The sequence below is a fragment of the Stenella coeruleoalba genome (genome assembly GCF_951394435.1).
Source record: "Stenella coeruleoalba genome assembly, chromosome: 2".
In the NCBI taxonomy this organism is placed as follows: domain Eukaryota; kingdom Metazoa; phylum Chordata; class Mammalia; order Artiodactyla; family Delphinidae; genus Stenella; species Stenella coeruleoalba.
In genome coordinates this window covers 53,919,742-53,946,428 of record NC_137147.1, presented here as the reverse complement: position 1 = coordinate 53,946,428, position 26,687 = coordinate 53,919,742, and the positions used below count along the sequence as shown (strand labels likewise).

General features: G+C 35.4%; 1 protein-coding gene across 3 annotated transcripts in view; it reads right to left on the bottom strand.

Moving 5' to 3' along the window:
• The window catches only part of MIS18BP1 (MIS18 binding protein 1), a 63,482-nt gene that overhangs the window by 9,632 nt on the left and 27,163 nt on the right, over positions 1–26,687 (bottom strand). For 2 of the 3 annotated variants that reach the window (XM_079913685.1, XM_079913684.1), the window contains exons 8-12: positions 25,191–25,348; positions 20,603–21,467; positions 10,642–10,805; positions 4,587–4,747; positions 2,406–2,554 (exon numbers count right to left, since the gene is read on the bottom strand). In XM_079913685.1, coding sequence (XP_079769811.1) covers positions 2,406–2,554; positions 4,587–4,747; positions 10,642–10,805; positions 20,603–21,467; positions 25,191–25,348 — 1,497 coding nt within the window. Of the gene's footprint in view, positions 1–2,405; positions 2,555–4,586; positions 4,748–10,632; positions 10,806–20,602; positions 21,468–25,190; positions 25,349–26,687 lie in introns of those variants that run through there. The other variant, XR_013827166.1, reaches the window with a different exon arrangement.

Here is a 26,687-nt window from a genome sequence, read left to right as displayed (position 1 = left end):
CAACCCAATCGAAAAATGGGCAGAAGACCTAAATAGACATTTCTCCAAGTAAGACATATAGATGGCCAACAAACACATGAAAAGATGCTCAACATCACTAATTGTTAGAGAAATGCAAATCAAAACTACAGTGAGGTATCACCTCACACCAGTCAGAATGGCCATCATCAAAAAATCTACAAACAATAAACGCTAGAGAGGGTTTGGAGAAAAGGGAACCCTCTTGCACTGTTGGTGGGAATGTAAACTGGTGCAGCCACTATGGAGAACAGTATGGAGGTTCCTCAAGAAACTAAAAATAGAGTTGCCATATGATCCAGCAATCCCACTCCTGGGCATATATCCAGACAAAACTATAATTCAGAAAGATAACATGCACCCCTGTGTTCATTGCAGTATTATTCACAATAGCCAAGACATGGAAGTAACCTAAATGTCCATCGACAGATGAATGATAAAGAAGATATGGTACATATACAAAATGGAACACTACTCAGCCATGAAAAAGAATGCAATAATGCCATCTGCAGAAATATGGCTGGACCTAGAGACTGTCATACAGAGTGGAGTTAAGTCAGAAAGAGAAAGACAAATACCATATGATATCACTTATATGTGGAATCTAAAATATGACACAAATGAACCTATCTACCAAACAGAAACAGACTCACAGACATAGAAAACAGACTTGTGGTTGCCAAAGGGGAGAGGGGGTGCAGGAGAGATGGATTGGGAGTTTGGGATTAGCAGATGCAAACTATTATATATAGAATGGATAAACAACAAAGTCCTACTGTATAGCACCGGGAACTATATTCAATAGCACCGGGAACTATATTCAATATCCTGTGATAAACCATAATGGAAAAGAATGTGAAAAAGAACATATATATGTATAACTGAATCACTTTGCTGTACAGTAGAAATTAACATTGTAAATCAACTATACTTAAATAAATTTAAAAAATTAAAAAAATTATATGCTCAATATACTTTCACCTGCACTAAATACTAAATTAAAAGTAAAAATAATTTGTGGATTGCTAGGGAAAAATTATGTTTTTGCTGAATAAATGCAAATTAAAATTTCACTAAGCTTCATGAGAGTACTAAGTGCTTTTTTTTTTTCAGTCATGATCATCTGGCTTCTATCTCTCACACCCCATGGAAATTGCTCTTAAGATCAGCACTGGCCTGCTTAATTGCCAAATGAATAGCCTATTTTCAGGCCTCATTTTTACCATTTTCCATTTTTTTCTCTGTGTTATATGACTGTTGGCCACCCGTATGTTTTCTTAATTTTATTTATTTATATTAAAAAATAATGCTTATATTCAAATCGTGTGAAATTCAAAAAAGTATTCCTCTTATTTGTTCCAAGCTATCTTAGTTCTTCTCCCTAAGAATCACCAATGTTTTCAGTTGCTTATGTATCCCTTCAGAGATATTTAATCACATAAAAGTAATTATGTGATTTTAATCACATAAAAGCAATATATTTAAATCACATAAAAGCAGTTGTTTTATATTTAATCACATAAAAGCAATCACAACTATATACACACACACAGTCCCGATTTACACAAATTGTAACACATAATTAACCACATCTAACTTTTTGCATTTAATATATCTTGGACATTTTACCGTAAGTACATAAAGAATTTCTTCATTAATGTCTATGGCTACATAATATATCAGAATTTATTTGATTAGTCCCTAATTGATGGACATTTGTTTCCAGTCTTTTGTCATTATAAACAATACTGCAATGAATTAGTTGTACATTCACAATTCTCGAAGTAGGACTGCTAAGTCAGAGCATATGCATTTATAATTTTGATAGATATCAACAAATTACTGCCTGCAGAGACTGAACTAATTTACCTTCTCACTAGTAATGCATGAGAATGGCTTTCCTTTTCTTGTTTATTTGTAGGAGTGTTATAACAGAGAAATTAGCCTTCTTCCTGTGATGAGTTCCACAAATTCTTTTCTCAGACTGTCATTTGTCTTTTGATTGTTTATGGTGGTTGGTACCAGGTAAAATGTTTTATTTTCTGTATGGTTGACTTTATCATACTTTTTGTTAGTGGCTTCTGCTTCTTCTGAGGTTATAAAATAATTTTCTAAGGTGTTTTTAAGGTATATTTGATAGTTTAATTCTTTACAGGCAAAACTTTGACCCATCTAGAATCTAACGTAAAGTGTCACTTGTGTACTGACACTATTGAATAACATCCCTCCTTGTGGAAACTGTCCATCCTTGACTTCTAGGAACTATTCTTTCATGATTTTTTAAAAATAATGATGACTCCTTTCATTACTGACATCTACTCTCTTCAACTCATGGAATATTAAAAGTTGATGCAGAGAATTACAGTATCATATGCACAAATACTTACCTATTTATAGAGGCTAGCATGCCAGGACTGACATGCTGACACTGAGGAGTTTTTGCCAGTGGAAAGATAACCGATGATGGAGTTGTTGGATTTCTGTCCATATTTGGCAGAATATCATCCTCTTCTTGACTGTCCCGGAAACTTGGTAACTAGAAAGCAAATATATATTACTGACAGGCACTCCTAAAAACGGAATTCCTCATTATCACAAATTGTTTTTTTGGGGAGATGATAAGTTGTTTTCTGTCTTATAATTTCACAACTGAGTAACTAAAAATATTAGTAGGTAGAGAACAGAGCCTTGGCCTCTAAAAAACCTAGTTTCTGTTGTGTAAAACAGAGATAATGGACACACATTTCTAGCGCTGTGTAGACTAGGGTCAGCAAATGTTTTCTGTAAAGAGTCAGACAGAAAATATTTTAGGGTTTTGTGGTCCATACAGTCTCTATTCCAACTACTCAGCTCTGCTGTTGAAGCAGGAAAGCAGCCATAGCTAACATGTCTGTGTTACAATAAAATATTGTTTACAAAAAAAGGTGATATGCCAGATTTGGCCTATGCACCAAGTATGCTGACCTCTGTGTAGACAGAACAAAACAAAACTGTAATTGATTTACTATTATGCTTGGTACTAAATAGACAGTCAAGCAGTATTAAACTTTTTGTGTGCATATATTTCCAATAAACAGCAATTCAATCCTTAATTAAGATTTTACTTACCTTTATATTAAAACCTTAGGAACAGTGGACTTCTGCCACAGAAAATGAACTAATTCACTGCTTTCTATTTCTATTGCTTTCAAAATGTTGCTACTGTTGCATTTAGGCCAAAACAAATATAGAACCTGAAATGATGGGGGAATAATATAAAGGGTACAATGCCTAAAGGACCATGGTTTTTGTGCAAAGAACACAGTAAGATTCTCAGATGGCTCCCTTAAAATACCTTCCTTCATAACCTGTGTAGGCAAAAAGAGAGCTCAGATAATGATGTTATTACTAAATTCTTAAAGCACTGTGTATGTAGCCTTTTAAAATTGGAGATGATTTAACAACATTGTGAAATGGGTAGATGAAAAAATTACCCTTAAGTGTAGCTCACTAAAACAAATCTCAGTTTTTATGCTTAATAGTCCAGTTGTCTATATACATCCATTTCTGCATTACTTTAATCTTAATATTCTTAACATTTTATATTTAGAGTCTACAAAGTCTCAGATTTGCACTTAATATTTGCACTATATTTAACTGTGTTTATGAAGTACATCCTTACTGGATATACAGATTGTTTTCAGCTTTTTGCTGTGAAGATAAATGTACAAGGAGTATCTTTGTGAAGATTTTTGCCTTCTTTTGAATTTCTTAGGATAAACTCCCATGAACAGATATAATCTTTATGGCTCTCATATACTGCCATAATGCTTTCCAAAAGATAAGATTCAATTATGTATACACTGACATATGACTACATCAACATGCCTACTGCTTTTTGTTAGTGAATATTTTAACTTATTTTTTTAAAAGATTCTGTAATTTAGAAGGTATATAATTTACTTTGTTTTCCTTTGATAGCTAGTTAAAATGCCCCTAAGTGTTGATTCAGCCTTTTAAATTTTTCTTGCCTACTTTTTTCCTGTGAGCTTGATACTTTTTATTATTCCAGTAACATCTGAATGAGTTCTTCATATTATACATATTATTGTCTTTATCTGTTGCAAATATTTTATCCCAGTCACTGAAGTTTTTAGTTTTGTGATTTTTCATACTACAAAAATTCTTGTATACATTCAAATCTGTCAATCTTATGCTGTCACTTAATCCCTCCTCCCAATTTACTATGCAGTAGGTAATAATCTTTTCTTATCACCCCCCCTTTTTAAGTTTGCCTCACTGCATATGAATTTTAAATATATATGTTTGGTCTATCTCTGGATTTTCTATTTGGTTCTACAACCATTACTTCTGAACCCCACTGAAGGGGAGACTCTGGCCACTGATGAGAATGGCATCAGAATGCTTCTTATACTATACTATACTTTACTATACTATACTTTGGCATATCAGTGAGGGCTATCAATCCTTGGCCTAAATATTAGGGATGAACACTAACCATATATAAAATGAAAGATATAAAAGTCAGTATAAAGAAAACAATGATTTCATACATTTAAGATGCTTACCAGTACTCTTTGATGCTGCAAAGGTGTTGTACTGAAAAAATCATCATGGTCATCTTTTGGCAACTGTTCCAGAAAATCCCTCATCTGCTGCTTCCTTTTAAGAGTTCCCACTTTGGCAGTTATCTTAATAGTTTGCTTCTTATCAGAATCACTGATCTTGCCTTAAGAGTCAGCAAAACATTTTGATAAGGATTTAGTCATTTATACTAACTGCTCTATAAAGTGAACAGCCTTTGCAAATTCTGAATTGTGTATTTACATTAAATAAACTCAGTCTCTGTTGTTAATATTTCCAAGCCTCTAACAAATGATTCTTTCTACACTGGGATCTGCGCAATGTGATTAGATTACAAGACTACTCAGGAAGAAATTATATTAGGATTAGGTAGCATGAGGTTGAAAAGGTTCTTTACCTGTGAGAAAGGTTACCTCTCACACGTCTCTCGCTGACTATCTAACTTATTGATTTTGCTAAAATATAAACCTTATTGAATTAGGACAGGGATACTGAATATTCCCTAAAGCCTGGTATAGGACTTCTCTGGCAGAAACACTGGCCAGGAGTGTGTACAACTAGGGACTATAAAAACTAAATTTATTCTGAGTTTTCTTATGAATTACTAGGGGGCCCTACCCAAGTGGCCTCAAATTAACTTAGACCCTTAGAACAATAATCCAGTTATTGAAATCTCTGGATCCAACTGCAGATTTCCTAGAACAAACTCAAAGCACAAGGCTGCTAAGGCAACTATTGATGTAAGTAAGTAGCTAGGTCAGACTTAAAAATTAAACAGATGATCCTTGGAGTTCTTCCTAGCTTTAAAATTTTAAAAACAACAAAAAATACCTATAATAAAACACATGGATAAATAGAAAATACATCTAATGAGTGATCAGAAATTGATACTGATCAGGAAACTTGCATAAGCCTTTTAGATAGCCTCATCCACCAGAGGGCAGACAGGAGAAGCAAGAAGAACTACAATCCTGCAGCCTGTGGAACAAAAACCACATTCACAGATAGACAAGATGAAAAGGCAGAGGGCTATGTACCAGATGAAGGAACAAGATAAAACCTTAGAAAAACAACTAAATGAAGTGGAGATAGGCAATCTTCCAGAAAAAGAATTCAGAAAAACGATAGTGAAGATGATCCAGGACCTCGGAAAAAGAATGGAGGCAAAGATGTAGAAGACGCAAGAAATGTTTAACAAAGATCTAGAAGAATTAAAGAACAAACAAACAGAGATGAACAACACAATAACTGAAATGAAAAATACACTAAAAGGAATCAATAGCAGAATAACTGAGGCAGAAGAACGGATAAGTGACCTGGTAGACAGAATGGTGGAATTCACTGTCATGGAACAGAATAAAGAAAAAAGCATGAGGAAAAATGAAGACAGCCTAAGAGACCTGTGGGACAACAATAAACGCAACAACATTGGAATTATAGGGATCCCAGAAGGAAGAGAGAGAAAGAGAGGACCCAAGAAAATATTTGAAGAGATTATAGTCGAAAACTTCCCTAACATGGGAAAGGAAATAGCCACCCAAGTCCAGGAAGTGGAGAGAGTCCCATACAGGATAAACCCAAGGAGAAACACGCCGAGACACAAAGTAATCAAATTGGCAAAAATTAATGAAGAATTGAATACAGCAAGGGAAAAACTACAAATAACATACAAGGGAACTCCCATAAGGTTAACAGCTGATTTCTCAGCAGAAACTCTACAAGCCAGAAGGGAGTGGCATGATATACTTAAAGTGATGAAAGGGAAGAACATACAACCAAGATTACTCTACCGGGCAAGGATCTCATTCAGATTTGATGGAGAAATCAAAAGCTTTACAGACAAGCCAAAGCTAAGAGAATTCAGCACCACCAAACCAGCTCTACAACAAATGCTAAAGGAACTTCTCTAGGCAGGCAACACAAGAGAAGAAAAGGATCTAAAAAAACAAACCCAAACAATTAAGAAAATGGTAAAAGGAACATACATATCAATAATTACCTTAAACGTGAATGCATTAAATGCTCCAACCAAAAGACACAGGCTTGCTGAATGGATACAAAAACAAGACCCATATATATGCTGTCTACAAGAGACCCACTTCAGACGAAGGGACACATTCAGACTGAAAGTGAGGGGATGGAAAAAGATATTCCATGCAAATGGAAATCAAAAGAAAGCTGAAGTAGCAATACTCATATCAGATAAAACAGACTTTAAAATAAAGAATGTTACAAGAGACAAGGAAGTACACTACATAATGATCAAGGAATCAATCCAAGAAGAAGATATAACAATTATAAATATATATGCACCCAACATAGGAGCACCTCAATACATAAGGCAACTGCTAACAGCTTTCAAAGAGGAAATCGACAGTAACACAATAATAGTGGGGGACGTTAACACCTCACTTACACCAATGGACAGATCATCCAAACAGAAAATTCATAAGGAAATACAAACTTTAAAACACAATAGACCAGACAGATTTAATTGACATTTATAGGACATTCCATCCAAAAGCAGGTTACACTTTCTTCTCAAGTGCGCACGGAACATTCTCCAGGATAGATCACATTTTGGGTCACAAATCAAGCCTCAGTAAATTTAAGAAAATTTAACTCATATCAAGCATCTTTTCTGACCACAATGCTACGAGATTAGAAATCAATTACCGGGAAAAAAACGTAAAAAACACAAACACATGATGAGGCTAAACAGTATGTTACTAAATAACCAAGAGATCACTGAAGAAATCGAAGAGGAAATCAAAAAATACCTAGAGACAAATGATAATGAAAACACGATGATCCAAAACCTATGGGATGCAGCAAAAGCAGTTCTAAGAGGGAAGTTTATAGCTATACAAGCCTACCTGAAGAAACAAGAAAAATCTCAAACAATCTAACCTTACACCTAAAGGAACTAGAGAAAGAAGAACAAACAAAACCCAAAGTTAGCAGAAGGAAAGAAATCATAAAGATCAGAGCAGAAATAAATGAAATAGAAACAAAGAAAACAACAAAGATCAATAAAACTAAAAGCTGGTTCTTTGAGAAGATAAACAAAATTGATAAACCATTAGCCAGACTCATCAAGAAAAAGGAGAGGACTCAAATCAATAAAATTAGAAATGAAAAAGGAGAAGTTACAACAGACACTGCAGAAATATAAAGCATCCTAAGAGACTACTATAAGCAACTCTATGTCAATAAAACGGACCACCTGGAAGAAATGGACAAATTCTTTGAAAGGTATAACCTTCTAAGACTAAACCAGGAAGAAACAGAAAATATGAACAGACCAATCACAAGTAATGAAATTGAAACTGTGATTAAAAATCTTCCAACAAACAGAAGTCCAGGACCAGATGGCTTCACAGGTGAATTCTATCAAACATTTAGAGAAGAGCTAACACCCATCCTTCTCAGACTCTTCCAAAAAATTGCAGAGGGAGGAACACTCCCAAACTCATTCTATGAGGCCACCACCACCCTGATACCAAAACCAGACAAAGATACTACAAAATAAGAAAATTACAGACCAATATCACTGATGAATATAAATGCAAAAGTCCTCAACAAAATACTAGCAAACAGGATCCAACAACACATTAAAAGGATCATCATACACCATGATCAAGTGGGATTTATCCCAGGGATGCAAGGATTCTTCAATATACGCAAATCAATGTGATACACCATATTAACAAATTGAAGAATAAAAACCATATGATCATCTCAATAGATGCAGAAAAAAAGCTTTTGACAAAATTCAACACCAATTTATGATAAAAACTCTCCAGAAAGTGGGCATAGAGGGAACCTACCTCAACATAATAAAGGCCATATATGACAAACCCACAGCAAACATCATTCTCAATGGTGAAAAACTGAAAGCATTTCCTCTAAGATCAGGAACAAGACAAGGATGTCCACTCTTGCCGCTATTATTCAACATAGTTTTGGAAGTCCTAGCCACGGCCATCAGAGAAGAAAAAGAAATAAAAGGAATACAAATTGGAAAAGAAGAAGTAAAACTGTCACTGTTTGCAGATGACATGATCCTATACATAGAGAATCCTAAAGATGCCACCAGAAAACTACTAGAGCTAATCAATGAATTTCGTAAAGTTGCAGGATACAAAATTAATACACAGAAATCTCTTGCATTCCCGTACACTAATGATGAAAAATCTGAAAGAGAAATTAAGGAAACACTCCCATTTACCACTGCAACAAAAAGAATAAAATACCGAGGAATAAACCTAGTTAGGGAGACAAAAGACCTGTATGCAGAAAAGTATAAGACACTGATGAAATAAATTAAAGATGATACAAACAGATGGAGAGATATAGCATGTTCTTGGATTGGAAGAATCAATATTATGAAAATGACTTTAACTACCCAAAGCAATCTACAGATTCAATGCAATGCCTATCAAATTACCAACGGCATTTTTCACAGAACTACAACAAAAAAATCTTAAAATTTGTATGGAGGCACAAGACCCCCAATAGCCAAAGCAGTCTTGAGGGGAAAAAACAGAGCTGGAGGAATCAAACTCCCTGACTTCAGACTATACTACAAAGCTACAATAATCAAGACAATATGGTAGGGGCACAAAAACAGAAATGTAGATCAATGGAACAGGATAGAAAGCACAGAGATAAACCCACGCACCTATGGTCAACTAATCTATGACAAAGGAGGCAAAGGATATACAATGGAGAAAAGACAGCCTCTTCAATAAGTGGTGCTGGGAAAACTGGACAGCTACATGTAAAAGAATGAAATTAGAACACTACCTAACACCATACATAAAAATAAACTCAAAATAGATTAGAGAAGTAAATATAAGACTAGACGCTATAAAACTCTTAGAGGAAAACATAGGAAGAACACTCTCTGACATAAATCACAGCAAGATGTTTTTGATCCACCTCTTAGAGTAATGGAAATAAAAACGAAAATAAACAAATGGGACCTAATGAAACTTAAAAGCTTTTGCAAAGTAAAGGAAACTACAAACAAGACGAAAAGAGAACCCTCAGAATGGAAAATATATTTGCAAACGAATCAACAGACAAAGGATTAATCACCAAAATATATAAACAGCTCATGCAGCTCAATATTAAAGAAACAACCCAATCCAAAAATGGGCAGAAGACCTAAATAGACATTTCTCCAAAGAAGACATACAGATGGCCAAGAAGCACATGAAAAGCTCCTCAACATCACTAATTATTAGAGAAATGCAAATCAAAACTACAATGAGTTATTACCTCACACCAGTTAAAATGGTCATCATCAGAAAATCTACAAACAAATGCTGGAAAGGGTGTGGAGAAATGGGAACCCTCTTGCACTGTTGGTAGGAATGAAAATTGACACAGCCGCTACAGAGAACAGTATGGAGGTTCCTTAAAAAACTAAAAAAAACTAAAAATAGAATTACCACATGACCCAGCAATCCCACTACTGGGTTACCCAGAGGAAACCATAATTCAAAAAGACACATGCATCCCAATGTTCACTGCAGCACTATTTACAATAGCCAGGTCATGGAAGCAACCTAAATGCCCCTTGACAGACAAATGATTAATGAAGATGTGGTACATATATACAACGGAATATTACTCAGCCATAAAAAGGAATGAAATTGGGTCATTTGTAGAGACGTGGATGAATCTACAGACTGTCATACAGAGTGAAGTAAGTCAGAAAGAGAAAAACAAATATCGCATATTAACACATGTATGTGTAACCTAGAAAAATGGTACAGATGAACCGTTTTGCAGGGCAGAAATTGACGCACAGATGTAGAGAACAAACGTATGGATACCAAGGTGGGAAAGCAGTGTCGGGTGGGGGTGGTGGTGTGATGAATTGGGAGATTGGGATTGACATGTATACACTGATGTGTATAAAATGAATGACTAATAAGAACCTGCTGTATAAAAAAATAAATAAAATAAAATTCAAAAAAAGAAATCGATACTAAGAACTAGGAAAAAACTATTTCCTACAAAGGTTACCTTTGGGGTTGACTGGCTTTTTCTTGGTGACATGTTTCTGAGATCTTTTTCCTCGGGGATCTTCCATGTATTTCCTCTGGCATTCATGAGCAGATCGAGAACCTACAGCCATAGCCACCTCTGACCAGAAACCAGGTTTGTGCTTTGGAAGAGATGCAAAAGCACTATCGAAGACCAAAAACAGTTAAAGAACAAGCAATTCAACTCAATAAAAAAATAACCTTCTGAAGGGATACTACTAAATCAAGGAGAATTACTGCGCTGAAGGAATTTTATCAAAATCATTCTAGATAACTATTTAGGAAGAAGATAGTATTCTCTCCACTTAATAACCTACTCTAATGCTTAAAATACAAACATGTAAGTGTACATATCTAGTAGATGCCTTCTATTTTGTTGTAGTCTATTAAACCTGAAAAACCATGCCCAATCTTTCAACATTTTTTTCCTAAGTCCAACTAATCAGTTATTAGATCTTTGGGGGGACTCTAGCATGACTAACTTTTGTACACTGCTGCACAAATCTTACTGGTGCTAACTATATTGGAAGACAAGCTCCTAGTTTCTATATATTCCATGTTACAAACTCTTATTAAAAAGTGTTATGCTTGCTTTCATTCTATTATAATTTATAGAACACAATATTTTAGATATAATACTTAACTGAGGGAAATGAAAATTGAAATAGAAAAAAACTAAGTCAATATAAGGTAGTTCCCCAATTTAACAAACGAGTTACATTCTAAAATCTCATTGCAAATGATTACAGTAAGTCCCCTACATATGAATGAATTTCGTTCCGAGACTGCATTTTTAAGTCCAATTTGTTGGTAAATCCAACAAAGTTAGCCTAGGTATCCAACTAACACAATTGGCTATATAGTGCTATACTGTAATACGCTTATATTGCTTTTCACACAAATAATACACTAAAAACACAAAAAATAAAAACATTTTTACTCTTACACTAAAGTACCTTGAAGAGTACAGTAGTACCAGCTACATCACCACTGCTTTTATGCTTGCATCCGGACATCCTGGGCTTGAAATAAAGATACTGTACTACTGTACTCGATACAATATTGTACAGTAAAGCACACAAAAGCACAACTACTTGTAAAGGATGCACATACATGACAGTATACACCAGACATGTGAACTAACTTATGTGACTGGACATGTGAACACATGTTCGCATCTTCGGAAGTTCACAACTTGAAGGTTCGGATGTAGGGGACTTACTGTATTTAGAACCTGGTATACATATTACTGCCCTCCCCCTCCAAGAGATATTATATATTGTGGTTAGGCTGATAGTTCTGCCAGAAAAGATCTATTTAACTCACGTTAACCTATGCAGTGTTATGCTGGTAAAATTTTAACAACTAGTTCTCTGGGGTTAAAAAGCCCCAATTTGTAGTGTTTGTCAATTTCCATGTTGTAAATACTCCTATCGTGGATGATTTCAAGTTACCAACATGGAGTAAGAAATGTGCAACAGCACACAATTATAAAGAATTTCCACTACACAGATATGACAGATGTAAAGAACCTCAAGGGCACAGATAATAAAATATAGTAAAATAATTAGGAAGTGATGAGTTTAGAGTTTTAGTTTGTTTCTAATAAATTTATTTAACCTTTAGTTTATATAATTTAATTTTTAATAATGATCATGAAACATTTAATTTGTAAAATTCATGAAAATTTAAGAATCAACTTTTGTGAACAGATATGATCTAACTACAGAATACCACTCACTCGATGCATAAAAGGAGAACAAATACTTATGGGCATTGAACACTTAACAAATGTTCTACCCTTGCATAACTAATCATTCCACATGTGTTCTAAAGTGGAGAACTATAGGGAGGGGGCTCAAGCTTCCCTATCTGTGTACATAGCTAACATTCAAGTCTAGGATTGCCTAAAAGGACTATTTTGTCATAATAAAAATACTTAATGCACTTAATAAGAAATTAGTCTGTAATGAACACATCTCCTCTAGTTAATCCCAGATAATTTAAAAAGGCAAATGTAATATCATTCCAGTCCTACTTAAAAATCACTTCATCATTTTTAAGCATAAAAACCGAAATATGATCTATGTTCTTCCTCGCCTGTCTATTCTCATCCTCTACAGCTCTTCCCTCACTTTCTGTAGGCCAGTCATTTTGGCCTTTAGTATTTTTAAACATGCTCTCTTACTTTCTACTTTTACATACACTGTTTTACTTTAAAACGTACTTACCATGAATCTTTGGCCTAAATACTTCTTATTTAACCTTCAAATCTTAGTTCTAGTATCTGCCTAAACTAAGTCAGATTTCCCTGATAAATACTGTCATAAACTTCTTACAGGGATTATTTGCTAAGTATCTGTCTACCCTACTAGGTTATAAGCATGATGGGGAGGGGGTACAAAACAGTGGGCTGCAACCAAGAATCACTTAAGGAGCTTATAGCAAAATGCAAGCAAGCAAGTAAAATAAGCGAACAGATTCATAGACTCCATCCCTTAAGATTTCAATACAGTAGGTCTGGGGCAGCAATCCTTTGCATTTTCCAAAAGCTCCTCATGTGATTATTTTGCTTTGAAATCAGCATTAGAATTGCTTTACGTTGTTTGTAAGAAAGAGGCATTACATCTAACCGAGTGGAAAGTAGGAATAGGTGATAACAAGGAAATGTTACAGGGAGGAGGTGACATGTGAGATAAAATTTGAAGGATGGATAAAAATATAACAGGTGAAAATGAGGCCATAATATTGGCAAGGAAATGAAGACAAGGAAGAACTACATATGGTTAGGGAATGAGAAATAGTTCATATTTATAGAACAGTAAATTTCAAAGAAATAGCTGCAGGTCAAAGCTGTAAAAAACTAGAGAAGCATAAAACCCAAACCCAAACCTGCCATATCTGAATATGTTAATAGTATGCAGTCTAGGCACTTTTTAAACAGTTTAAGTAAAATTATCTTTTTGGGTATGGTTCTATGAATCTTAACAGATATATAACACAACAGATGGAACAGTTCCATCAGACTGAAAAAAACTCCCAGTGCTACCCCTCTGTGGTCCACCACTATAACCACTGGAAATCCCTGATCCATTTTCTTTCTTTTTAGTTCTGTCTTCTCCAGAACATAACATAAATGGAATCATATAGTATGTGACCTTTTTGGCTGGCATTTTTCACTCAGCATAATACCTCTGAAATTCATTCAAGTGGTTACAAGTATCAATAGTTCTTCCTTTTTATTACTCAATAGTCCACTCACTATAAGATCATACCACAATTTCGTTTATGAAGAAAGTATCATGAAAGTCAGGCAGAGAAATGAACTACGTAAAACCAAACTGTAACATTGTTTATGAACTTCTGGGCTCACACTGCAAATTTTGATATATTTTCTTTGTTGTTCAGTTCAGAATATCTTCCCTTGAGACTTCCTCTCTGACTCATAGATTATTTATAGGTGTGTTATTTATTTTTCAACCACTTGGAATTTTTTGTTTTCTTTTACGGACTTGTAGTTTAATTCAATTATGGCCAGAGAACACCCTTTATATAACTTCAGTTATACTCAATTCGTTAAGATTTGTTTTATGACCTAGTAAATGTTCTTAGTGAATAATCCACCTATCCTTAGAAATAATGTGTTTTTTCCCTGTTGGGTACACTATTCCAAAATGTCAGCTAGCACAGTTGGCTGATGGTGTTGTTCATTCAGTTCTTGTATACCCTTACTAATTATCTGTCTACTACTGCCATCAATTACCAAGAATACTGAAGTCTCCAACTATAATTGTGGATTTGACTCTTTTCAGTTCAGTACTTTCCTTTTAGTTTTGTCAGATTTTGATTCATGTATTTTGAGGTTTTGTTCTCAGGTGCATACACATTTACGATTGTTAAGTCTTCCTGGTGAAATGGCACTTCTATCATTTTGTAATGTCCTTCTTTATTCTCGATATTTTCTTCATACTGAAATCTTTGATTAGTATGAGTATAGCCACTCCAGCTATCTATTGAATTTGCATGGTATGTATCTATCCTTTCACTTTTAACTTACCTATGTCCTATTTGAAGTGAGTTTCCTTTATACAACACAGTGGGATCATGTTTTTAAATTCATTCTAACAATCTTTTAAATGGTATTTATATTATTAACATAATTAATGTAATTGTTTTTCTTTGTTCCTCCTGTTTTCTATTTCCTTTTTCTGCCTTTTTTTTTAGTATTTTAATTTATCTATTAAATGTTTGAAGATATGTGTAGAGTTTTAGTGGCTGCTCTGGGGTTTACTATATACATACTGAACAGTCAACTCAGAATCAGTATCTTACTACTTCAAGTAAAATCTTACCATCATATAAGCCTCTTCCTCACTTGTCTTCTGTATCACATTTATAAACACTGAAGAACTCCATCATGCAATGCAATATTTGCCTTAAACCGCTAAACATTTACAAGAACTCAAGAGAAGTCTACTGTATTTACCCAGAGTTGCCATCTGTCTTCCTATTCCTCCATTCCTGATACTGACTGCCTCTTTCCTCTCTCATCTCATTCTGCTGTTGAGCCTATCCAGTGAGTTTTTATCTTATTTTTCAGTTCTAAAATTTCCATTTGATCCTTATTTACATTTTCTATTTCTTGCTGAGACATTATAAATTTCTGTTCAAGAATGTTTGCTTTTAGTTCCTGAAGCATTTTTATATACCTGCTTCAGAATCTTGTCAGGTAATTCCAACATCTGTGTCAATCCCAGCATTCGCATCTGTTGATTATTTTTTCCATAAGAGTTGAAATTTTCCTGGTTCTTTGTATGCTAAGTAATTTTGGATTATTTCCTAGACATTTTGAATGACAAAACTCTGGGTCTTACATATATTTTATAGAGAATATTAATATTTTTGTTTTAGCAGGCAACCAACCTGGCTGTAATCTGAGCTATAAATTCCAGTCAGTCTTCTGTGGTTGCAGTTTCAGTGTCAGTTCCATTTTTAAAGCTTTGCAGTGTTATTAGGATATACTGCATGTTGGACACTGGGTGGCTGGCCTGGAAACTGCATGGTGGTCTACCATTTAGTTCAGTTCTCAAAGTCTTGGGTATGCTGTTTAGGATCAGATCCACAAACGGGCAACTCAAGGGTGAGCCTAAAAGTTCATAAACAACTTTATAGGGTTGCTTTCCCTAGGTCCTCCCTCTCTGCAGTCTTTGGTTCCCTAGGGTTCCCATTTTTGATTCTCTGGCAGAAACCTGGGGTTTTAGTTACCCAGCTCTGCTGCACACTTTATAAAATTTTATCTTTCTCAGGGCCAAGCAGAGGACAGAAAGAGAAAATTGCAAAATGGTTTGCCCCACCCTTTTGAGACCTCTACCCGAACTGGAGAGGAAGGTTCCGCACTTTGAGTTTTAGGTATGTGTGGGCCCCAAATGATGCTGTGATGCTTGCTCCTGCTGGATTGTATGGGTACTGGGTTATAAGAGAAAGGAGAAAAGAAAAAGAAACAACTGAGAGATTTCCTCTACTGTTTCTGAGTGTTAGTAATCCCCCTTCCTGTTCAAGCCATAACTGAAGGGCTTCTCTTTGAACTCTCTTTGTCTTGCCTCAATGCCCCCTTCCTGGTTTTAGGTGGCCTTGAGTTTAGCTTGGGGGAATATCTAGAGGAAAAACTGGAAATTCACTTCCAGTTTGGTGGTTCTTAAAATTCTAGTCTCCCTCAATCAGCCTGTTATTATTTATCTTCCTGAGTCAACAAAAAGCTGTTCCAAGAATTCTGTCCAGGTGTTACAGCTGCATAGAAGAAACAGAGCGGAGTATGCTTACTCATCTTACTGGAAACTGGCATTTCTGTAGTCCAGGCACTTAAAAATCTCCTTGCATGATCTGAACATACAGCAAAGGTTGACAACTTTTATTAAAGGAAATAATGGGGGATACAGCTGGAAAGGATAACTGAGGTCAACTATTACTCTCAATGCAAGGCAGAAGAAATCTTTATATAATTTGAATTTGAGCAAGAATGCAAGTGAAGGTTTTTGATGTGTCAGAACCACAACTATACATTAAGACTAATCTGGAGTTGTATAAAACAGATTACTCAGATGAACAGAATAAAGTAAAAACACAAGGCTACTTACACAGTTCAGGCAAAAGGCATTAAAGGTCTGAAAAAAAGAGTAGTGTTAAGAAAAAGGCTGTACAGGCATATCTTGTTTTATTGCCCTTTGCTTTACTGTGTTTTTTACAAACTAAAGGTTTGTGGCAACCCAGTGTCAAGCAAGACTATTGGTGCCATATTTCCAACAGCATTTGCTCACTTCATGACTCTGTCACATTTGGTAATTCTCACAATATTTCACACTTTTTCACCATTATTATATTTGTTATGTGATCTGTGATGCTACTCTTGTATTGGTTGGGGTGCCATGAACTGTGCAAATATAAGACAGTGAATTTAATTGATAAATGTCGTGTGTGTTCTGACTGCTCCACTGACCAGCCATTCCCATCTCTCTCTCTCTCTCCTTGAGCCTCCTTATTCTCCGAGGATGCAAGAGTATTGAAATTAGGCCAATTAATAAGCCTACAATGGCCTCTAAATGTTCAAGTGAAAGGAAGAGTTGCAAGTCTCTCACTTTAAATCAAAAGCTAGAAATGATTAAGCTTAGTAAGGAAGGCATGTCAAGAGCTGACACAGGCTGAAAGCTAGGCCTCTTGTGCCAAACAGTAAAGTTGTGAATCCAAAGGAAAAAGTACTTTAAGGAAATTAAAAGTGCTACTCTAATGAACACACAAATGATAACAAATAGCCTTATTGCTGATATGGAGAAAGTTTAGCGATCTGGATAGAAGATCAAACCAGTCACAAGATTCTTTTAAGCCAAAGTCTAATCTAGAGCAAGGTCCTAACTTTCTTTAATTCTACGAAGGGTGAGAGAGGTGAGGAAGCTTCAGATGAAAAGTCTGAAGCTAGCAGAGGTTGGCTCATGAGGTTTAATGAAAGAAGTGTCTCCATAAAAGTACAAAGTGAAGCAGCAAGTGCTAATGTAAAAGCTGCAGCAAGTTATCCAGAAGCTCTAGCTAAGATTATCAATGAAGGTGGCTACACTACACAACAGATTTTCAATGCAGATAAAACAGTCTTCTATTGGAAGAAGATGCCATCTATGACTTTTATAGCTAAGGAGGAAAAGTCAATGGCTGGCTTCAAATGACAGGCTGACTCTCTTGATACAGGCTCATGTAGCAGGGGACTTGAAGTTGAAGCCAATGCTTATTTACCACTCTGAAAACTCTAGGGTCCTTAGGTAGATTATGCTAAATCTCCTCTACCTGTGCTCTATAAATGGAACAAAGCCTGGAGGTCAGCACATCTATTTACAACAAGGTTTACTGAATCATTTTAAATTTTAAGACCACTGTGTAGAGCTACTGTTCAGAAAGAAAGATTCTTTTCAAAATATTACTGCTCATTTACAGTGTACCTGGTCACCCAAAAGCTCTGATGGAGATGTACAAGATTTATGTTGTTTTCAGCCTGCTAATATAACATCCATTCTGCAGCTTATGAATCAAGGAGTAATTTTGAATTTCAAGTTTTATTATTTAAGAAATATATTTCCTAAGGCTAGAGCTGCCACAGATAGTGATTCCTCTGATGGATCAAAGTAAATTGAATACCTTCTGGAAAGGATTCACCATTAAAATGCCATTAAGAATATTCGTGATTCATGGGAAGAGGTCTATTAAAATATCAACATTCACAGGAGTTTGGAAGAAGTTGATTCCAACCCTCATGAATGACTTGGAGTAGTTAAAGACTTCAGTGGAAGAAGTCACTGCAGATGTAGTGGAAATAGCGAGAACTAGAATTAGAAGTGGAGCCTAAAGATGTGGCTGAATTGCTACAATCTCATGATAAAACTTGAACTTATGAGGAACTGCTTCTTATGGATGAGCAAAGAAAGTGATTTCATGAGATGAAATCTACTCCTGGTGAAGATGCTGTGAAGACTGTTGAAATGACAACAAAGGATTTAGAATATTACATAAACTTAGTTGATAAAGCAGCAGCAGGGTTTGAGAGGACTGACTCAATTTTGAAAGAAGTTCTACTGTGGGTAAAATGCTATCAATATCAAGGCAAGACCCTCCAACAGCAAAAGGATTACAACTTACTGAGGACTCAAATGATTAGCATTTTTAAGCAATAAATTATTTTTTTTAACTAGGGTATATACACTGGTGTTTTTGACATAATGCTATTGCACACTTAAGAGACTACAGTAGAGTGTAAACATAATTTTCATATGCACCAGGAAACCAAAAAATTAATGTGACTTTCTTTGTTGAGATATTCACCTTCTTCCAGTAGTCCAGAATTGAACCCACAATATTGCCTAAGTATAGCTGGTAGCTTCTTAATTTTAAAAAAAATTAGATTTAAAAAATTAGATTAAAAATCAATAATAATAGAGAGTTTAAACCTAGTTGACTAGAAAAATTACATATTCAGAAACAGGAATGTCAGGCAAAGTGGACAGGCAGGGGAAAATAAGTTTGGTTTTTGACATATTAAGTTAGCTGTAGGTGAGATTTATGTAGAGATGTCCAGCAGGGAAAGGGAAATACAAACCTAAGTACAAGAATTCAAGACCAGAGGCACAGATTTGGAAGTCCCTTTGCAAAAAGGAAAAGTAGAACTTAGGAATGAAAAGATCACTGGAATACACGACTGCTAGAAAGCAAACAGCCAAAACCAAGAAGTCTGAAGAATAAGAAAACCTTCTCTGCCTGAAAATAAGATAGAGAAGGAAAATTTAGGAAATCGAGAAAGGAAGAGTACAGTGGCACAAAGATGCCTTAGGAAGAGAAGGTAGATTTGAAAATGAATTCCAAATGTTATAAAGTTGGGGGTACACAAGAGAATGAAACACTGAATGTGGCATGTTTCTATGTTATCCTTCCCTCTTTTATCAATCATATCTTCCTTTCTTTCTACTAGATCATTTCCAAGAACATACCATTATACCCTGGCATGAGTCACCTTACAAACAAGCAAGCAAGCAACTAAACATACATGTTCCCTTATCTTCACACTGTCTTCTATGACTATGCATTCTTCTGTTCCCTATCATTGCCAAGTTTCTTGTGTCATCCATCTAGGTTGTCTTTACTGTCTCATTCACTCTTCATCTCTCAACTATGATCTGGCTTCCAATACTAACTACCACACTACTGAAACTGCTTTTCAAGTCTATGTAGCTAAATTCAATTCTCATCATACCTGATTTATCAAGCAGCACTAATTAAGAAACCTTGGACAAATCACTGAATTTTTAAGACTAATTTCTCTTCTATAAATGAGGGGGAAAAGACTGTACTAAATAATCTACAAATTTGGATTCAAATTTAGAGTTTTATAATAGTAAATTTACTTATAAAATATTCCTTAAAATGTGAAGCTAAGTGAGAGAGCTGCATTTGTCTGTGTTGAAATGGTTTACCCCTGCTTTACTGAGGTATAATTGACAAAAAAACCTGTATATATTTAAAGTGTACATGTGATCATTTGACATACATATACATTGTGAAATGATTACCACAATCAAATTAATGAACACATCTGTCCCCTCACATAGTTACCTTTTTAGGGGGGAGGGGGAGGGGACTCTCTTGAAATATTAAATGGGAATGAAAAGAAAAGAGGGTCACTCACTTTCCTCACATGCAGGCTATAGATGGCCACAAAGAACCTATTTAGAAGTTATCTGTACTCTCCCTCTACTCCCTATATAAATTTTAATTTCTCTCCATGTGTTTTTGGATGACATCTTCCATATTAACAAATAGAAGTCATTAAATCAGCCCGTTATTGGAGTTTTTATGTTGTAAACTGTTTTGTGGCCCCTCTAGATATTTCAGAGTCAAATCTGACTACTTACCAATGAAGTTTCTGTAATTCTTTCTTATTCCATTCCTCATCCTGAATTAAACCAGGTAAACATGCTAAGGAATACCTGTTTGTCTTGCCAGATCCCATTGTCTCAATAACTGGAAGCTCATTGCTAATATCAGATTTCTGAAGATTTTCTTTAGCAGAACATCTAGCTTTCTTTTGTTTCATATGAAGTTCATTTTCACTCTCTTCAGTTTCAGATTCAGACATCACTGGGATTGTCCTTGTTTTTCTTGTGCTTTTTCTCAAGTGAACCACTATTTCTTTGGTATTTCTTGCTCTGGTTTTCTTAACAACCCCAGCTTTCCTTCTAAATTCCTTTCCTTTTTCACTCTCTTCATTAGACAAATCTGATGAGGACTGATGCTTGTAAAATGACACAGTTACTTGATTTTCAGTTTTCTTCAATTTTGATAACCTTGTATTTTTCTTAAAGTCAGAGGTGACTGTTTGTTCCTTTTTAGGGCTAGGTATTTTTATTTTCTGGTTGACAGTGAGTAAATCACATTCACTACAACCTTCCTTGTTTTTACTTTTATGACCCACACTATACTCAAATGTACTTTCTAAAGTCTTTGTGGGTTTGCTGATTGGACTTGTAGGTTCACATAAGTTTGATTTACTTTCTTTTTGATGCTTTCGCACTGCAAAATCTGTCACTGCTTTAATGGTGCCAAAGGACAGATTATAATTCATGCATTTTTGCTCTATAACTTTTTTAGATTTGAGTGGTGTTACTAAAATATAAGGTTTCTTCTGATTAACAGCCATATATTTTCTTTCTTCATCTGAGAAAAACTGTTCCCTTGATGTTAGAATATCAACGGATACTTTGGATTCTTCAGTTCTCTCTTTAATTTCATAAGACAAAACCAAAGATCAAAATTTCAAATTAGCTACAAAATATAGAAAAAATATTTCCCAAATAAAATATACTGTTTCTTTCCCCACAAACTCCATTTTAAACACTATCGCCAAATTAATCTTCCTGAAGCACTGGTCTGTTCAGATCACTGCCCCTTCAATTGTAAACATATACTAATTTTTATACCAATCTGTCCATGACGTCTCACAGTCTACTTAGTGTACACAGTTCCTCTGCCTGGTCTTCAATATAGCTCTAATCACTCACTGTACCCAAATCTGAATGATATTCTATGTCTGTTAATCCACTGCTTCTCAACTTTCATTAATGTCATTCACTCTACTTGGAAAGTTTCCTTCACTTACCACCTGCTTCAATTCTGTTCTATAACCTTCTTTATTTCTGTTTTCTAACCCACCTAACCACAAACTTTGTCTTGATTCCCTCAACTGAATAAAAGCTCTCCTTCAGATTTCCAGAATACTTTCAAATAATATCATATTTGACAATGTGCCCTGCATTATAATTAACATACTTTTCTTATCTTTCAACTGAAAAAAATTCTTAATGGTAAGAATTTCGTCTTCATTTTTGATTTTTTTTTGCTGGAGTTAGTACAGTCTTTCACATACATAGGAGATGCTAAATATTTGTTAAATCTGGAAGTAAAATATTAAGAAGACCATTAAGGAAAACCACTAGGGTTGCTAAAACCTTACTAGGTATGTAATATATGGAACAGAAGCTATCCTGGTTTAGGAGAGTTAGGAAAACATGGAACTCCATCTGCATGGCCCCATATGCATCCCCAGCGGTGGTCACAGAGTTACATTTTTGCTGAATCCCCCAAAACTCCATGAAGCATCATGGACTAACAACCAAAGCAGAAGTTGGGAATCTTTATTATACTGTGTCACTGGTTAAAGAAAGCAAATTAAAATGAGAGAAACTCTCCAATTTGAAACTTAGGAAACCAGAAGCCAAACTAATTTTAACTTTAAATTATACAATTATAAATATATACAAATTATAAATCATCACACCAATCATCATAGTGAAGTACTCCAACAACCTACACATATTATGTGCCATTTTACAAGATGAATGACAAAATGAAAGACTCATGGGTAATACTCAATGCTGGGGAAAAAAGAAGCCTCTAAATTATAGTTCATGGAGAAGTGGCACTAGACAAAAGTAATCAGGAAAGTTTCTACATGATTTCTCAATGGAATCATGTATCTTCATATTATGAAGGAAGAGTTTTCTTCTAATTCCTCATATAAACATGATTCAAATGTTCAATTGGAAATGTGAAAATTTTGAACTTTCTAATTTTGAACAAAACCTTTTTATTCTGAATATTTTTATTCATTTTATTAAATAATTTGAATAAAGATTCAGACCATTCTGGATACTTCAACCTAAGCTGTATGAAGTTAATAGTGTTAGTATTGTTTCCTCTCTACTTCTTTAAACACTTATAAATGTTCCTCACTTTCATTTCTTTTCACCTAGAAGAAATAAGATAAGAAAAAGTGCTATTAAGCTGATGAATTTAACTCAATATGAAATTTTAAACTTGCTAATGTGTAGAGAAAAGGTTCTTTAAATTCTGGTAGGCAGGATTTCAATGAAATTACTCTGAAAATCCACACTTACACAAAACTAAATTATGGTATTAAGTTCATAGAAGTCTGTACTTGAAGATGCACAATGGATGGTACTCCTTGCTCTTGAGATTATTACAGTATGGGGAGGAAGGCTGATATTATAATCATTTACAATATACTGTTAAGTATAATAACAGAGATATATAAAGTACTTTAAGAGCAATACTATAATATATAGATTACAGAATATACAAAACATTAGGTAAATCATTAAAATACACACACGCAATTATATCATCTTAAATTATCATTGGTTGGCACCTTTGCATAACCTCAGTTGTTTAATGTTAGATGTGGTGGTTTTTTTTATATTTCAGTGGTTTTCTCATGGAAAGTGTAATGATAATGATAATACAAACAATAACAGCATCAAATACCACCACTCAAAATAATGTATGTGACAAGAAGACACTCACTGTCTTAATAGTTTCACAAAACAATGATCTAATGAATCACACTGGAAAAATGATACATCCAAAACAGAATACAGTAATATCTTCCCCTAAATTGAGCTTCTCAAGGAAAAGCATCTCATTTTATTCATCTCTAAGTTCCTAACAGCTAACATAGATCAAAGTTCATGGAAGATGCTTTAAAAATGTTCGTTGAATGATTTTCCTTTGGACACAGCTGGCATGTAAATTATCAAACTTTAGTCTTTTACATTTGTATTCTCAAATACTTTACCAGTAATACTCACAATTTGACTCAAATTCCTGAAAAACAGTACTATAAGTGAAAGGAAGGAGTGGGGGTAGGGAGATGATAAGACCTAAGACTAAAGAAGACTAATAAATAATTCAAAGTTAGATATACTTTTAGGGATCTTTTAAATTTCAGAGTAAAAAAGTATATAGCAGGTGCTGTAGCCCCAGGACTCCAGAATACTGAAGAGGTCTAGCAAAGACAACAAGCAGTATGCCTAATTCGCGAGAAATAGGATGACTTTTGATAAAATGAAGGATTGAGGGCTTCCCTGGTGGCGCAGTGGTTGAGAGTCCGCCTGCCGATGCAGGGGACAAGGGTTCGTGCCCCGGTCCGGGAAGATCCCACATGCCGCGGAGCGGCTGGGCCCGTGAGCCATGGCCGCTGAGCCTGCGTGTCTGGAGCCTGTGCTCCGCAACGGGAGAGGCCACAACAGTGAGAGGCCCGCGTACCGCAAAACAAAAACAAAAACAAAAACAAAAAAAAAAAATGAAGGATTGAGAAGGAACTGGATCAACAGTTAAGGAGTGAATTTTTGCTAGCTGTATGAAGCAGTCATCCACATATTTATTCCTTTCTCTGTACTACAAAGGATGAGCATAGTTTCAATGGGGGTGGGGGACAGGAAATAGGGTATGGTGGGGTGGGGAGTGACATACAGGTACATTTATATCCAGTATGGTGCTATGTTTCTGGCAGAAGCAGCCCTGAACTCTTGAAGTTCTGTAAAACTCTTCATTGTAAGATCAAGGTAGAATTGGCATAAATTTATACAACAGAGTCTAGGAATTTTACTCATTATATTATCTAGAAAGGACTATAAATACTTTTTTTCACCTTGGGGTTGGGTGGATGTGAGGCAGATTATAGTTTTGGTAGAGTTGACACAGAACAGTTCTGCCAGCTACCTTCATAGCAACGGTCATTCAAAAAGACATGCCATTACCTCCATGAAAGCAAACTGGTTTTGTCTATTAACAGGAATAATAGTTAGTACAAAAATATAGGTATCTGTAATATAGGTCTGAGGTAAGCTGGCAGCCTAAATACCTGGCATCTAGAAAACTGAAAGAACAATCATTTTTCATTGTTATGTTGATCAGTGTTCTTGGTATTCTAATTAAAAGGTATAATTTAATGAAGTAAGCTGAATGCTGACTACAGGCAGTCTACATTGCAGTTTCTCCTCTTAAGCAGTGAAAAAAACCCAGGAATTTTAGGGCAGTATAAGTCAAGAACTCAATACTAAATTCACTGTAAACAATTAAACAGTGTGGAGCTCAGGTAAAAATTTACCACTATACCAACAGAGAAGAAAAGAGCAAACATACCCAAATGATCACAATCAAGGTCACAAGTGGCAGTGGCTCTTTGGAGGACTTCTGTTTTTTTTTCCCCTGCATCATTTTTCATTGATTTTCGAATGTCAGGAACAACTCTTTCAGTTTTCTGTTTTTGTCTGGCCTTTCCTCCTTTCTTTTCACAAGACCTAAAAACAAGTATAGTATTTTTCCTCTAATATTGGTTCTCAAAAAACAAAAACAAAAAACGAAACCCATAAATAATAAATGAAAGTCCCTCAGATAAAGCTTTTTCCCCCAGCATATTACCTTTAATCTTACATTATTTAAGCTTTCATGGCTTCTACACTTTTCCTCCCACAAACAACTTAAGTATAACATCTTAATGACCTCTTAAGTTCTTCTTATCTATGCTCTTGTATTTCCCACTTAAGCTGATATTATAAGAAAATTACAGGACAAATTCTGCCAGTTGTCTGTTCTTGTAAAGTTTATTGAAACACAGCCACATTCACTTTTTTTTTTTTACATCTTTATTGGAGTATAATTGCTTTACAATGGTGTGTTAGTTTCTGCTTTATAACAAAGTGAATCAGTTATACATATACATATGTTCCCATATCTCTTCCCTCTTGCGTCTCCCTCCCTCCCACCCTCCCTATCCCACCCCTCTAGGTGGTCACAAAGCACAGAGCTGACCTCCCTGTGCTATGTGGCTGCTTCCCACTAGCTATCTATTTTACGTTTGGTAGTGTATATATGTCCATGCCTCTCTCTCGCTTTTCAGTACTATCTATGTTGCTTTTTCACTACAGAGTCGAGTAGCTGTGATAGAGGCAACATACCCATGAAAATACTATCTGCCCCTTTACAGAAAAAAATTGCCAGCCCCAGTTATACCTTATTACATTGTGACATGATTAGTCAACTTACACAACCTATCCCCTATGAGTTTTTAAGGGCAAGATTTAATCAAATTCAGACTTCCCTCGTGGTCCAATGGTTAAGAATCCACCTGCCAAGGCAAGGGACACAGGTTCAATCCCTGGTCTGGGAAGCTCCCACATGCCGCAGAGCAACTAAGTCCGTGCACCACAACTACTGAGCCCACAAGCTGCAACTACTGAGCCTGCGGGCCACAACTACTGAAGCCTGTGCACTCTAGGGCCCGCATGCCGCAACTACTGAGGCTGCATGCTGCAACTACTGAAGCCCATGTGCCTAGAGCCCATGATCCGCAACTAGAGAAGCCACCACAATGAGAAACCCACACACCTTAACGAAGAGTAGCCCCCGCTCCCTGCAACTAGAGAAAGCCTGTGCGCAGCGATGAAAACCCAGCACAGCCAAAAATTAAAAAAAAAAAGAGTACAAAGAAAACAAACAAACAAACCAAGATTTTAAAAAAAAAAAGTAATCAAATTCTTCTTTGTTTTCCCAAGGCTGATACAGTGTCTGCTAAGCAAATGACACTTAGTAACTACTGAGGGAATGAATGAATTAAAAAAGGACCAGGGCTTCCCTGGT